This window comes from Sclerotinia sclerotiorum, genomic scaffold, assembly GCF_000146945.2.
Source record: "Sclerotinia sclerotiorum 1980 UF-70 scaffold_5 genomic scaffold, whole genome shotgun sequence".
In the NCBI taxonomy this organism is placed as follows: Eukaryota; Fungi; Ascomycota; class Leotiomycetes; order Helotiales; family Sclerotiniaceae; genus Sclerotinia; species Sclerotinia sclerotiorum.
In genome coordinates, this window is record NW_001820831.1 from 1,772,031 (window position 1) to 1,786,449 (window position 14,419).

Below are 14,419 nucleotides of genomic sequence, written 5' to 3' on the forward strand. Positions count from 1 at the left end.
AATGTGCCTTGTGCCTTGGGATCTTGGATCTTGCACCTTGCACGCGTATGTTTGTCCATTCATTGATTTCGAATTTTTGACCTTGAGCTTTTTCAATGGCGATGTTGATGTTTATGTTGTTGTTTATGCATAAATTACACATCATAACTATAACTATATAAAAATTCATACTGTTTATATCCGTGATCTTCAACCTCTTGTCTTTTTTGGGAGGTACTGTAGATCATGCGTTATTATAGATAGATCCTTTACATGGACGGATACATAACCCATACATATCATATGATTCCCTGCAAGAGCACTACGAAGGAAGAAAGGAAGAAAGGAAGAAAGAACTCGGAGCGATGTGATTTCAAACCTGGACATCCTTCTCGTACGACCTGTGTACGTGAAAATTGGTAATCTACGTGATGGGTCGATAGGTATACTTGGTTGATTGGTAATGAAGATTTTGATACCCTTATTAACTTCCTTATTGTGGATGGGGTTTTCGCCTACGCAGGAGGAGGGCACAGTGTTTTGATTTTTGGTATTTTCGTATCGAGTGTTTCCGATTAAGATGCTCTGGATGCGCAGCACATATGGCTTGTTCGAGGGAGGCTGGGTTTGTGAAGTTTATGTTTAGGGCTTTGGTTTTGTGTGGATTTTTCATTTAACCTATGCTATGACTGGATTGGATTGGGCAAGGAAATTCCGTATTTACGAGAGGACGAATGGGATGGATTGGTTGTTGAGAAGGAAGATTGATCTACTAGGTAGGTAGGTAATTTGTTATGTCGTGACTTTTAAAATTAATCTCGACTCTCTCTTGTCCAGACTCTACTGATCTAGTCTCCCCATCCTTCCTTCTTCCCCACTATTATGACTCTACTCCGTACATGACTATCGTTTAACGTTGAGAATAGACAATGGACTCATGGAGATCAAAAAGCCCATTGTGGGAAAATGATGCGCGACCGTTTCATGCGCTCCGATCGGTTTGTGGCAAAGGAGGATTCTGATTGGCTTGGGAACGAGGGATGTGCGAGATGATATGGGTAACTAGATCTAGATAATTCCTGTAGGGAACAAATGACGATAATGATGAGAATGGGATTAATAAATCAATGGTTTGGGTAATATGTCTAATTGAATCATTGGCGTGCTTTGTCATTCGATTATTCATTTGATTCTTTAGAGTCCATCCGAGGCAGGAATCAATGTAGTACAATCGGCTCATACTGTCATCAACATTACAAATTGATAGGCCATATGAATCCCATCGAGCTTGGTACAAAACCACCATAACGAAAATGCATAACATCACAGACTCACCGCCTTCCAACTATCTATCTGCACGCCGAGGAGTAGATCATACGTCGATTCAATTAATTACTCGACGAAAGGCCAAACGTGGATGATTGTACCGCATCACCAGCATCATTCATACCTCATCGATCATGGATTCGAAAGTAACGTTAACATAACAGATCAACCTACGTACATAAGGATCAAGCCTTCTGGTCCCTGAAGCTTGTGTTCACCAAGCACATAATTTGGTTGCGTACCGCACCGCATCGTACATCACATATCGTACATCGCACATCGTACTATTACGGAGCCTCCGCAGCAAAGAAGCACCGACAATCCCCAGCAACTAAATTAAAGCTCGCCGCGTAAGGCTGAAGAAAAAAAGGCGTGTGTATGTGTGCGTGTGGCATTCATGCGTGCATTCTGCATTCTCCGTTCCTTGTGAAGCCAACCTCTATCTTCCCTATTCAGACGCCGAGTAGAAAGCTCTCGCGAGATTGGTAGATTCATATTTCATATGATCATTTGATATCAAACCCTCATTTTTACCACCCACACATCTACCAGCTCTCATGCAATATCTCAAACCCCCATACTTTGACTTCACCGCCGTCGATCACGCATTCTTTAATTCCGTCGTAAAAGCGTCCAGAGTTTTGTGCGAAAAGGTCGAGGATTTGGTACTTTCACGTGCTCTGCTTTGCCTTACTTTCCTATTCGGGGTATTTAACTCACATTAGACGGAATATTTTCCATAGATATTCTTAAATATGCAACGAACGCTAGGGCTGGAATACGCCAGCCTCGTTTATCAAGCCTGCCTGAATTTCTTTTCTTTTGTCGCTACATACTGGCATTTTTGGTATCTAGGTAATTGCCAGTTAACGAAATTAATAAATGATTCCATCGTTTTGAGATACCTTTCCCTTCGAGATTCAAGACACTACCCACGCTAGTAAATTTCTTTCTATTCCTAGGGATCAGTAGAATGATATGATTATGAATATATTGCAAAATCCCACAGGGTGTGGGATAAAAAAAAAAGAACATCTGTGCCACATTATTGGGGGCTGGTTTCGAAAGTGCCAAGGTCCGTTTTCTGTTCTGGTGGCTCAAATAAGGATAGGGGTGGGAAAATCATATACTCAATTGGGAAAAAACATTTATGGTATATTATCCCGCGAATTTTTCATCCTTGAAAATGAATTATGAGAGATCGAGGATATTCGTATATCGAACCAATCAAAAGTTGTCTTTATCTCTGGTAATGAGGAGAAGATCTACTATCTGGGCAAAGGGGTTTCTAAGTCTTTTCTTCATTCATACTTCTAGGACGTTCTATCTCCGCAATGTCCTTTGCATGTCGTCGTCTCGATGATTATTCATGAACTTTAATTTGATTGCGCGTGGTAAGCACTTCACTCTAGGTAAGTAAGATCTTACTCTTATTTTGATACTTTAAATACATACTGATCTACGATCAAAGTCAAACTTTACCCCCAAGCGCCGCTTAGAAAGCAACTCCATGGACGCTCCACGGTTGACGGCGGGGCCCAACCAAGAGGTCGTGGATCCCACTTGGCGATTGACTTGGGTACGGTAACCCTTTTTATCAAGGTCCTCCCCATAGTATTCATCGCTTGGACCCTGATGATTCACGAAAATCCATTAATCATCATCCCATATGGTGAATCTTTCATATGATCACGGGAATATCCGTCGCTGCAGTGGACAGATGGTAGGAGTCACAGTGGGGAGAGTGGACCAGTTGACCCTTTTCCACTGCTTGGGTTCTTGGAAGGCTCCTTATTAAGCATCTTTGCTATGTATCCATAGATTGCAATATTGGCTCGTGATAACTTTTTCATATAGGTTATGGAGCGACTAAATGCGCTGCAATGAAACAGACGACGGGATTGACCATTATGTTTGATCCATTTGCTTGGTGGAGTCTGGAAGTGATGAATAGGATATGGTGACTATCCCGTGGCCAGAAACGGAACACGGGTAACGGAATTCCCTTTTCTCGCGCGGAAGAGTACTGCCGCGTGAATGATATCGGGACTCCACTGAATGAACCATCTAGTCTTGGTCTTTTTTGAGTCGCCAACTAGGAGCATCCCACACCGAACTCTAAGCATTTACTCTGCAGCCTACTGGTTGTATACGCCGTAGGTAGAGGATGTCGCTCCGTAAACTACGGGGTTCCCATGTACATAAAACCTTATCTCCATCGTCGAAAAAAAACCATGTGAAATACAGGCCAGCCATGTGGTTGCAGAAACTCTGTTTTGGGCCGGGTTGTCGAAACACCCTTGCGAAAATGAAATATGCAGGGTAGAGATACTCCGTAGATAAATAGCTTCAACCAGCTCCCCAATCCAGTAACTCGTATTTTTGCAAAACGGACGTGCTTTAAAACAATGGAGGATACCGGTAACCTACGGCATCTTCTGAATACTGGAGAATCACCTCCAGGCTCGAGATTCTGGACCGCGCAAGTAACAAAACGGCAACGGCTGTGCATTTGCTGCTTGTGATTTTTTTTTTGATTTTTTTTTTTTTTTTCACGTACAAACTTCTGATGAATGATGGAAAGTGGGAAGGGGACGAAATATAGTTAGGCTGCCTCGAGTGGAAACTACTTGCATGTGGACGCGTCTTCCTTTGAACTATCTATGTAAAATCAAAAATCAAAAATTCCCCTACAAACGAGGGGGAGCTCATTCTGTAACCGAGCTCGCCTCTACTCTACGCTATGCTATCTCAATTGAAAATTTTGAATTGTCTCAAGAGTTGAGGTTGAGGTTGAGATTGATAGAATAACCGGATGGGTGGAAGCACAGGTCTAGACAACATACTGTACACAATTCATCAATCATCGTAGACCCTCCCCTCCGAGTCGTCCGAATCGTCCGAGATTCCAAAAGATCCGGAGGTAAGGAGGTAGGTACTCGTACATACATTCCTTGATAGTGATTTCGCTATTCATTCACATCACATAGGTTAGTTAGTTACCCACAAAATGCCAGAATGCCAGAATGCCATGTCTCTAATCCTTGGCGCACATTTATCCATCCATTCTACCAAGCCTATCAACATCTAAAGGTACATGACGTTAAATTCGCATTCGGTTCCCAGCCCGGGGGTTTGCCAATTTTCTTTAATCTAGATTGATCCGAGGAAATAATCTTCTCGATCAAATTCTTAAGATTAATGATAATGATATTGGTGAAAATGATGCCCTTGGGCCTTGAGTCTTGAGATAATTTACAATGAGATGATGCTGCCGAGCCCTGACCCAATGTTTCGGCAAGCCAAAAATTTTAATCGCCATGCGGATGCATATGTATATGTGATATGTGGAGGTAAATGATTAACCATCTGAACAAAAAATACCTTGATTCCATACTGTATCTATCTAGGCATCCATAAAACCTCAAACTCGAAAGAGAGGAAAAAATACGCCATCAAGGTACCAATTGAATGGAATACATATCCCCTTCCCCCAAAATCAAGTTTTTGATCTCAATCTAGCACTACACTGACTCACAGACAGACGGGCTCGGGATAATATTATTGCATTATTGCACCATTTTCTTCGTTCCCGCGGCGCGCAACTTTTAAAAAGCTCTTTTCCCTTTTAGATCCGCGTCACATACGTATGATATGTTCGTAACATCGTATGCCAGGTCGCGAGGCAGGTCAAATGATTAACAAAGTTCCCAGCATTCAGGTATTGGAAAGGGCGCAGTGCATCAACAGGCCGAAGAGCGAAATGTCTCTAATTCGACCGCTGCTTCGAGTAAAGATCTTCAGAAACGGCGGATGATGGGAAAGTCGTGACGGATGGATCGTGGAGTCGAGGGAAGATCATGCCAGCTGGTATTTGATTGCTATGTTTTTGCTTTGCGGTCTCGATCGCTAGATGCTGTAGTGATTCATCGTGCATGTGCTTTTTATTATTGCGTTTCCATATATAATTTCCCATACATACTTACAGTAAAGTAAGTACTGGCTGAGCTCGCTTGGTGGCTCGATTTTTAGCTATCGTGCCTGTGCGGGGTTGTTCGCTTTAGGTCGCTTTTGCATATTATGGCATGGCAGCCTTTTGGGACGGGATTCGTTCCTTGTCGCTTTCTACTCGCCATTGAGGCTCGGCTGCTCTAGACAATCTCCACGCGGTAAAAAGGTTCCAGATATCGTTATGAGTAGTATGGTATGGTATGGTATATTATGATGTGGTATGGTGAAAAGTTTGGTAACTTATTATACGTAGCCTGCTATTGCATGCAATGGGGAATACTTGTGTGTAATAAATGATGTATGTTACATTTATCCAATGTTTGAGGCTCAATCTTCTGTCGCATGCCGAGAGCTCGCTTGGTTCCACTAACTTTTTCTATTTGGCGCGTTAACCGTTGCTTAAAATCGTCGACTGTTGTTCTTTTGTACACTGTATATGACAAACGAAGTGTATCCAACAGTTGTCTGATTAATTTACACGCGCATATCATAATTTTGCATACCCGAAATCGACAACAAAGTCCCGAATTGAGCTGACTGTGTTTTGAACTGCCGATATATAGCTGTAGGGTGGGATATATCGGAACCGAAGTCGGGCTGACTCGGTGTATGATTCCAGAAATCTCGTTCAGTGTCAAATTAGTTTTTGGCTTCAGTATATGTATATGGAGGCTCTTCGGTGTGTATGGGAAATTGTAGGATCTGTACAGCCAAGGTAATAGCTTTCCTGATCATCCCATTTCGTCTTACTATAATCTGGTTTTACGCTAGATGAGAGGCACAGCATACTGGCTAGACAGGGGCCGGAAATGGAGGGGAGAATGTTCTTCCTGCAGAAAGATGATACGATGAGGTGGTAAGGCTCAACAAGGGATTTGAGGTATGATGGGTAACTTCCCCTTCTTTTGCGGCTTAAATGATTTCTACTGCGTGCAATCTTGAGGCTGTCGAGCACTTGCGGTTGTTGTTTTTGATTGATGAGGCTCAATGGCTCTTTGGTTGTAACATTACATCTAGACTTGAAAACGATGTGAAGATGATGAAGATCAATTGCGAAAAACATTTCTGTTTACGCTTTGTAGAACCTTGAAGACCTACAAGGAAGGCAACAGTTTGCGTACCAACGGAAGAGGAAGAAGAAGAAGAAGAAGAAGAAGAAGAAGAAGAAGAAGAAGAAGAAGAAGAAGAAGAAGAAGAAGACGAAACTTTCCTCTCTTTAAGCAAATGATGAAGTGGGTAAGATCAGGCTAGCACCTACTGAACGATGAATTTGTCCCTCTACTCTGTCAATCAATGAATGCAACCATTTTCTCATGTGGCCGTAGATCATAATACACTAGTATTGAGTTGAACTGTGTTCAAGTCCCTATGTATCTTCCGAAATCAAGTGAAACGCATCATGAAAATGCTAACAAGACCTTGACAACTTAGGTTTCTCCTCTTCAATCTTTCCAATCCGTGAATGAAGATTCTGGAATACCGCAATGTTAATTCCCAATGAGTGAATGACTCAACCTGGTCCTTCTTTGTTTAGATTGAAATAGCCAGATATATATAAATATATGCATAAAAATAAACATGAGTGAATGTGGAAATGCTATTTATATAGGCTCTTCGCGCAAGTGACCAGATGAAAATGCTCGTGGGTTTCTTCTCCATTCCAATAGTTGAGGATTTGCTCATAACATCTTTTAATGGATTGAGTTTCGTTAATGAAGGCTGAAATGGAAAGACAGCCATTCTATTGGGTTTATTGAGACTAGAAAGAGCATCAGATTGAATTGATTGATTCTCTAGCTAAGCAGTTAAGCTGCGAGTATATATTCAAAAAATGAAGGAATAGGGTTAGGTATTCGGCCTTTGGAATTAAAGTGCTTTGAAATCAAAATATTGAAAGCAAACAAATAGCATACCAAAAAGGAAAGAATGAATTAAAAGTTGAGTTTTGTTTGCTCCTTATATGCATCATGCAATATATATGCATATGCTGCCAAGATCCCAGGAGGTCAACACATTCTGTCTGAATCTTTCTTCTCTAATGTCTATTTGTATTCTAGTCTGCTTCTGCTAGGCACGATCAGAAGCAAAGAGTAGTTTCGCCATAATAGCTTTTTGATAATAAACCAAGATACATTGTCCCTCCGTAGTCTAGGCGACCACACTTTAGGAAAGGAGGAGCGATTGTATACATAGTACAGCTTCAACATCGAGGTGAACCCAATCGTTCCTCTTCAAGTAATATTTGCGAGGTTCTACAGGTGCAGTCAGCAGATTTCATTCCATATGCTGTCATCTTATGTCGTTTCCCTACTGTTCGATATATTTCTTTCAGATTGACTGCCACTTTGAAGTTCGCAAGACTCCCTACCATAGGTCATAGCAGCCTCCGTATTTAGAGGGTCAATGGAAATATTACATGCCACTTTCAAAATTCTCTCTGCAACATCAATCTGAATATTCACGGCTTTCATGAGATCATTCTAGTTGAAACGATGAAATTAAATATTGCAGGCATGACAATATCATAAAAAGTCATATAGAGCCCCTACTGTCAAAAAACATACAAAAAGAAAATCCGAGTTTATCATTGATTTGGCGCCGACGTAGATCAATCGATGCCTTTTTGCGTGGTATACTTGATCAATGTTCTTTCTTGTGCCGAAATGTCATACCAAAAAATGCACAACCATAATCATATAACCCTCTTTGGCCATCTTATTTTTCGCTGACCCCATCCTTTGGGTCTTCACTAGTTACCTGCGTCTCCTTCGCCTTCTTTAAATCCTCGCGCCTCTCTGACTCCTCAGCCATCAAGACCTGAAAATTCAATTCCTCCACTGCAATTTTCCTTGCTAATTCTATTCTCAATTAGTCAGCTGTTTTGGACAGAGTGATGGGAATACTTACCAAGATTTCGCAATTTCTCCAATGCTGGAAGCTTCTTATTCAGTTGGTAGTATTTATCATCTATCTTCTTATACTCAGCCGGGTGCCTGTCAGCAGGATCATTGATGGGTGGCGGCTCGTAGAATTCCTTCCAGAGTCTGAGTTTCCTTGCGCGATGAATTTCGATATGTTTTGTTGTCTTGTAGCAAAATTCGATCATGGTTGCCGCGAGATTGTCGTCTAGACCGGCAAGCATGACTTCCATTTCACGCCTGACTTTGTCCATTTTGCTTTTTGGATCCGTAAATTCGATGGCTAATGCTTGAGATATCAAGGGCGAGGTTGTATTTTGGGCGTGGTCTCGTAGGAATTGATGATTGACTAAGAGCTCGTGATGAGACCGCGACTACTCCTAGGTTCGGAAAGATGTAGGTAAAGATCGACCGACGCAATGGGAGATCGATTGGCGCAATGGGTCAAATTTGTGAACGTGAGAGATTGAAAGACGAGAATCGAAGTAAATGGTAGCTATTATGCAAGCTTGTACTGCCTGTCATGATCAGTGCTTTGATCAACACGAATAATTTCAACGAGGTCTTACCAATGATGGGATATTTGGTATCCAAATTTGGTATTCTTATGAGGCTCAGGAAGATCAACGCAGTCAATCGATTTGCTTTAGGACTCTGGACACTATTTAAAATTGAAGAAATGTGTTGAAGGGAGGATTGTGGAGCTTTAATATTGATGGAAATGAACGAGCTGTGCAGAATTAGTCATTGACTGTACATTAAAAAAGGGCATAAGTTTTAAGAACGGTCTCTTCGATTTGTTGTGACAAATTTTTAAGAAATTGAACCATACAAACCCATGAAAAACCATGCAAAATTGTACCATAAACCCTCTGGGGAGGGTGTGAGAGATATTAAAAGATTGTAGTAGTTTCATTCACTAATAACCTCTTTGACAACTGTACTGTCCAATGATTTGTTTCCAGAAAGCTTAACAAATGGACCTCCCCTCCGGCTACCTAGTAATCCAGCCATCAAGCCATCACTTCACTACACAAAATCTACCAAAAACCTGACACCGATTCCCGTTTATGATCATTCAATGTCAACCATCCAATGAATAGCCTACTTCACCACTTTCATTCGCCATATTCAGCAACCTCTCCCTCATTCCCTCTGCCCTCTTCCTCTCCTCTTCATTCAATAGACTAAGATCAATATCGCCAACCCACTAAAATCACCAATGAATCAGAATTGTCGCTTAATAGCCATTCACTCGAAGGGGTAGAATGGATCCAACTTACCTCTCTCAATCCATGTTGCAGCACGTTCCTCGCCCTTACTCCTTTGCCATTCCTATGTCCCACACTTCCGTGCAACGTTGCTCTCTCCTTACCACTTTCATACTTTCCCCTATGCAAAATATTATTGTCATAAAACACCACATCACCTGCTTTCATCTGAACTCTAATCTCGCCCTCTACTCCCGTTGCATATTCATTCATCTCCCTCTCTGCATCGGTTCGAGCTCTCTTATGAGATCGGGGAACTACAATGAGAGACGCATCATCATATAATGCCATATTCCACTGTGCATGCCATGCCGGTTCCGCCAATCTCGCAAGTTCCTCTTCAGCCGTTGCAGAAGACGGGATATCGTCCCGATGCCAACGGAGCTCAAAATCGCGATCAGGACGAATCAATAAGTTGAACAATTCCATGACGAAATCATCGTCCTCACACTGCAGAAGCTCTTTCACCACGCCTAACATTTTATCCGAAAAGTATACCTTGATGAATGATGGCGAAGTTGGAAGTTTGGGATGCATGAGTGATTGGACACCCCAAATACCGTCTTTTGCAGGTGACTCTCCTTCACCTATGTTCCATGGTGGAAATTGTTTGGGGAGTGTGCGAACGTATGGCCATGAGCCAGAGCGAGCAAGATCGACAGTACTTTTCGCTTCGAGGCGGAGAGAATCCACCTCCGTCTGACTCAGAAGAGAGGGAATGAGAACAAAGCCATCTTGTTCGAGAGATTCGAGGAGCTTTGATTTTTCTTTCGTCATTTTCGATATTGTCGTTTGTTTGGTTTGAGTAGTGGAGGCAGGAGACAAACTGAGGGTTGAGCAAAGTATTATATGACTAGGTATTATTTGTTAAGGGGTGAATATGCCATATCAGGTGATAATATCATGAAGATGTGGTGGGATATCCTCGGAGTTAGACATCCGTCCATCGAACGGGTTCATCTTGATGCGGGGCTGCTTTTGGCGGGGTACATGCTGTAACGTAACAGCTGCTAGTTCTGCGCATAAAATTTCTCGTATTATCCAAGCTGAAAATGGAGCTGAATGCCCTCATGTTGCAATTGATATCTGTATACGAAGTAGTAGCGAGATTATGAACGAGAAAACTTGCTGCTTAGCACCTGACTCTCACGTGATACTAAAGTGATATAATCTAAATGATGTTTTCTAGTGCTAGTGGTTTAAATGCGCTTGATACGTATGGTGGAATAATACCTAGAGCTCGGGATGTACAAAGTTTCTTCAATTTTGACCCGGGTTTTCATTGGCCAATAACATTGATCCCGCTGGGTAGGCCGAACACTTGACTGTTACTTTCAGACTGACACTGAGCTGTTATAACATCTCCATGGGTAGTCTCAGCCAAACATGCACCAGTACTACGGCTAATGAGATTGCCAGTAACGTAGTACTCCCATTTTTGGGTGTTGCTCCCAGAACATGCAGTCAGTGATACCTTTCCACCCCCAAGATCCGTTAGACACTTAGAAGTATCAAATATCCCTCTGACAGTATCATCTACAATCGTTTGCCATATTTGGTTATCTGAGCCGACAGAAACTGCCCATGATAGGCCCTGACTAGAGTAGGTGAGGATATTTAGTGAAGCTGTGTTGAAAATCATACCCGTGGGTATGACGTCTATGTCCCCATATCCAGAAGAAATCCGATATACTGCAGTACCATGAGAAGGCACATTAGAAGCTGTGATTAATTTAGACGTGGATAATGTTTTTCCTGTCCATAAGTCCTTAACTTTAACTGTTGAGGCCGAGATACCAATCCTCTGAAATGGTATTTTGTAAGTGGCCGTGGAATTGCCTCGATTGATAAGTGTAAGAAGTCGATCATCATTAGCTAGACTTCTGGTCAAAACATCCCAAGTACCATCTTGGCTAACAAGTGTAGCCTGTAATGCCAGTGAGTCTTGGTTGACAGCTATTAGATCTTTATTCGTAAGATAAGCAATTTCATCTGCACTGAAAGCCGGAATATAAGCACTGATAATGAGAGGAGCCGAAAGTGAAGCCCAGATAGCGAAATGCGATCTCTTTTCATTAAGTGATAGATCAAAGTGGTCAACGATGAGGAAATCTGGATCGTTGAAGTAACCAGGTTTCTGATATCGTGCCAGTCGTACTTCTTGTCCATAGTTGAACATGATGGAGTCCCATCCAGTAATGTCCGGCCAATATGAAGTTGAGTTCCAAACCAGGGTATCACGCGAGTGACGAGCAAGCTGTCCGTATTTTGGGACCCAGCCCATCACAGTATACCAATCCGTTAAATTATCCTGCTCTGCAAAATATGCCGGAGCGGACTCTGAAAAAATGATAGGATTCTCCATGGCGCTTAACACGCTATGCCAGTGTCCATAGGTAAGCTCATACTCTTGTTCCGTTGCAACAGGCATATTACAACCATCGACTTTGAGGTAATCAAAGCCCCAAGAGGCAAAAGCTTCAGCATCAAGCTCCTCATAACCATACGATCCCGGATATCCGCCACAACTATTGATTCCAGCATCAGTGTAAATTCCTGAATTAAAACCCAAGCTTTTCAGATAGCTGGTCAACCATGGAAGACCACGTGGAAACTTTTCAGTGTTCCATAGCAAACTTCCGTTGGGTTCCCGACTACCCTTACTCCAACAATCATCTAGATTGAGTCGGTTGTAACCTGCCGCAAGTAGGCCTTTTTCCACCATGGCCTGGGCCGTCTCAACAAACAACGATTCGTTAAGACCACACATAAATGCTGACCAATTATTGAATCCTTGAAGGTCTGTTAGAAATTATTGTCAAAATTACACTAGGAGTCTACGTACCCATCGGAGGAGTAGGTTGAAGTGCCGAAGCGCCGACGGTGACATCGTAGAACGCCACCACAGCAAGAAGCAGATGTCTCGGGAATGAGGTAGGCATCAGAATTGATAAAATAAAAGAACGATCAAATGGAAGACTATAAAAGGACCTTCAATTTTTTGCAAAACCTTTCTTGAAGGTTAACTTTTCGAAATGGATAGTTATGCATAGGCAGACATCTTATATACTTAATTAAAAAGAGATTTGGACTTCATGATAGGAATGATATGCAAAGGAAGACACATCGGGCGAATGAGCAGGTAGTTTCATGGGATTCAGAACTCACTGCAACACTGCAGGTCCGATAATTTATCCGGCATCTCAGCTTCCCCGCAGTTACAGGTCCAAAATTATCTTCGGTCCACGCTGGGTAGTCCATACGCGAATTGAATTGTGTACATGAGTGGGATGTTAGTGTATGTAGGTTGAACAGACAACTGAAACGTTGCGCCGCGCTGCACCTGCAGCAAGATAATACTCAACCATCTATTTCAGAAAATCTCAGTATGAGATAGTGTCTACCATGTGAATTCAACGGCTTGAACAATGAAAATAACTAGCCTTTTTGGAGAAGAATTTTTTTGAAGGTCTTCTTAGGAACTGGGGATTCAGTATTTCAATACCTGCATGGCAACTTACCACTGGCAAAGTACCACAAATTGCAATTGAGTCATAATTGTGCCATTTTGTTATATCATGGAATGAACCGTTTGTTCTTCATGTTTGAGGACTTTCGTGTATTAAGCAGAGGCCGATTGAATGCTCAAGTTCAGAAGGAAAAGGAAAGATTTAGACCAATGACTGCTCAGGGAGACATTGCTGGGACGCATGAGGATACTAGAAATAGGTGGAGACTGGCTAGCAAATCATCTGACGATTAGCATCTCAACAGGGCATCCGATATTAGGACTTGGTTGATGTTTCCCAGAACTTATATACACACAATGCACGGAGATACATGGTGGTGAAGGTTATCCAGGAAAAAACTGCGATGGCAGGCTGGATTTATCAATTCCGAAGAGACAGAGAGAGCGTGAAGCTAAGGATGGGGAGGAAGTCAAAATGGCCAACTCAGAAGACCAAAGAAGAGGATGAAAAAGGTGTAAAAGCACATAAGTTTAAATGAGTGCTCGATGAAAATAAATGTTGTGTACCAACGTCTACTAAAAATCAGTATTTGCTGCAGTCGCAAATCCAGGCAAAGGAGAGAACTTAGTGGAGAGGGACGAAACGAAAAGAAAATTGGTCTCCTAATTTTGAATAGTTCAGAATTAGGCCCTTGAGGGAAGATAGAAAAAATAAACAAAGTAATTGAGAAATTGAGGAACTAATTAGTAGATCAGCTTTGACAAACGGTATAGTGACACTTGCCACTTGGCAGCTGCTGCGTATTCAACGCCGAGAAAAGGCATCGCGCCATGCCAAGGTCTAGTAATTTCTACTTCGATGGTTAGTAGAATCCAATGTTGTATTGTAGGAATAATACCTAATCAATCCTGCAAGCCAAAAGTCTGGCTATCATATTGTAATCTTAACACCAAAACTATCTTGAGCACCAACGTTTCTTCACCGCTGTTGCCAGTTATAACTATGTTTTATTGCAAAGCAAGCCTTAAGGAAAAGAATTTTGAGCCCCGCGATGAACTGGTTCCCGCAAAGGTGGCTTCAGATTTAAAATGTCGTGATGTTCACTTGAGTGTTGATACTTTCAGCCCCATCTATGGGATCAAATAAATTCAGCCTCTGCGAGAAGATTTCATGTTTCCTGTTTTCTTTTATTTGTGAGCTAACTTTTTGAAAGCGGAACATACAAGCGGATCCTTTTCCGAATCCGATATCGAGATTTAATCGTGGGTAACAAATGTGACACTAGGGGTGTTGATTGAAGAATTTGGTATAACACAGGGTTGTAAGCCCTTCTGTATCGAAATCTTGGCCGTTTTTTAGATGAAAGAGGAAATTATTGACAGACGGAGGATTCGAATGGTGTAATTTTCGAAGTTGCAATACACTTTCCTCTTTTTCCCGATTA

General features: G+C 42.0%; 6 protein-coding genes across 6 annotated transcripts; 3 read left to right on the forward strand and 3 right to left on the reverse strand.

The window, feature by feature from the left end:
• Positions 1 to 282: 282 nt before the first annotated feature.
• SS1G_04658 (predicted protein) lies at positions 283 to 949 on the forward strand (the record flags this gene model as incomplete). The annotated part of the gene is made up of 3 exons (XM_001594800.1): positions 283 to 384; positions 626 to 755; positions 906 to 949. 3 exons carry the CDS (start codon positions 283 to 285, stop codon positions 947 to 949), a joined length of 276 nt encoding a protein of 91 aa, XP_001594850.1.
• Positions 950 to 6,232: 5,283 nt separating this feature from the next.
• On the forward strand, positions 6,233 to 6,536 carry SS1G_04659 (predicted protein; the record flags this gene model as incomplete). Its single annotated transcript, XM_001594801.1, has 2 exons — positions 6,233 to 6,346; positions 6,399 to 6,536. 2 exons carry the CDS (start codon positions 6,233 to 6,235, stop codon positions 6,534 to 6,536), a joined length of 252 nt encoding a protein of 83 aa, XP_001594851.1.
• A 1,495-nt stretch (positions 6,537 to 8,031) lies between these two features.
• SS1G_04660 (predicted protein) lies at positions 8,032 to 8,488 on the reverse strand (the record flags this gene model as incomplete). Its single annotated transcript, XM_001594802.1, has 2 exons — positions 8,032 to 8,174; positions 8,224 to 8,488. The coding sequence occupies 2 exons, from the start codon at positions 8,486 to 8,488 to the stop codon at positions 8,032 to 8,034; spliced, it is 408 nt and encodes a 135-aa protein (XP_001594852.1).
• Positions 8,489 to 9,318: 830 nt separating this feature from the next.
• Positions 9,319 to 10,282, reverse strand: SS1G_04661 (hypothetical protein; the record flags this gene model as incomplete). The annotated part of the gene is made up of 2 exons (XM_001594803.1): positions 9,319 to 9,444; positions 9,518 to 10,282. 2 exons carry the CDS (start codon positions 10,280 to 10,282, stop codon positions 9,319 to 9,321), a joined length of 891 nt encoding a protein of 296 aa, XP_001594853.1.
• Positions 10,283 to 10,784: 502 nt separating this feature from the next.
• On the reverse strand, positions 10,785 to 12,447 carry SS1G_04662 (hypothetical protein; the record flags this gene model as incomplete). The annotated part of the gene is made up of 2 exons (XM_001594804.1): positions 10,785 to 12,298; positions 12,351 to 12,447. 2 exons carry the CDS (start codon positions 12,445 to 12,447, stop codon positions 10,785 to 10,787), a joined length of 1,611 nt encoding a protein of 536 aa, XP_001594854.1.
• Positions 12,448 to 13,106: 659 nt separating this feature from the next.
• Positions 13,107 to 13,268, forward strand: SS1G_04663 (predicted protein; the record flags this gene model as incomplete). The annotated part of the gene is made up of 1 exon (XM_001594805.1): positions 13,107 to 13,268. The coding sequence occupies one exon, from the start codon at positions 13,107 to 13,109 to the stop codon at positions 13,266 to 13,268; it is 162 nt and encodes a 53-aa protein (XP_001594855.1).
• Positions 13,269 to 14,419: the final 1,151 nt, after the last annotated feature.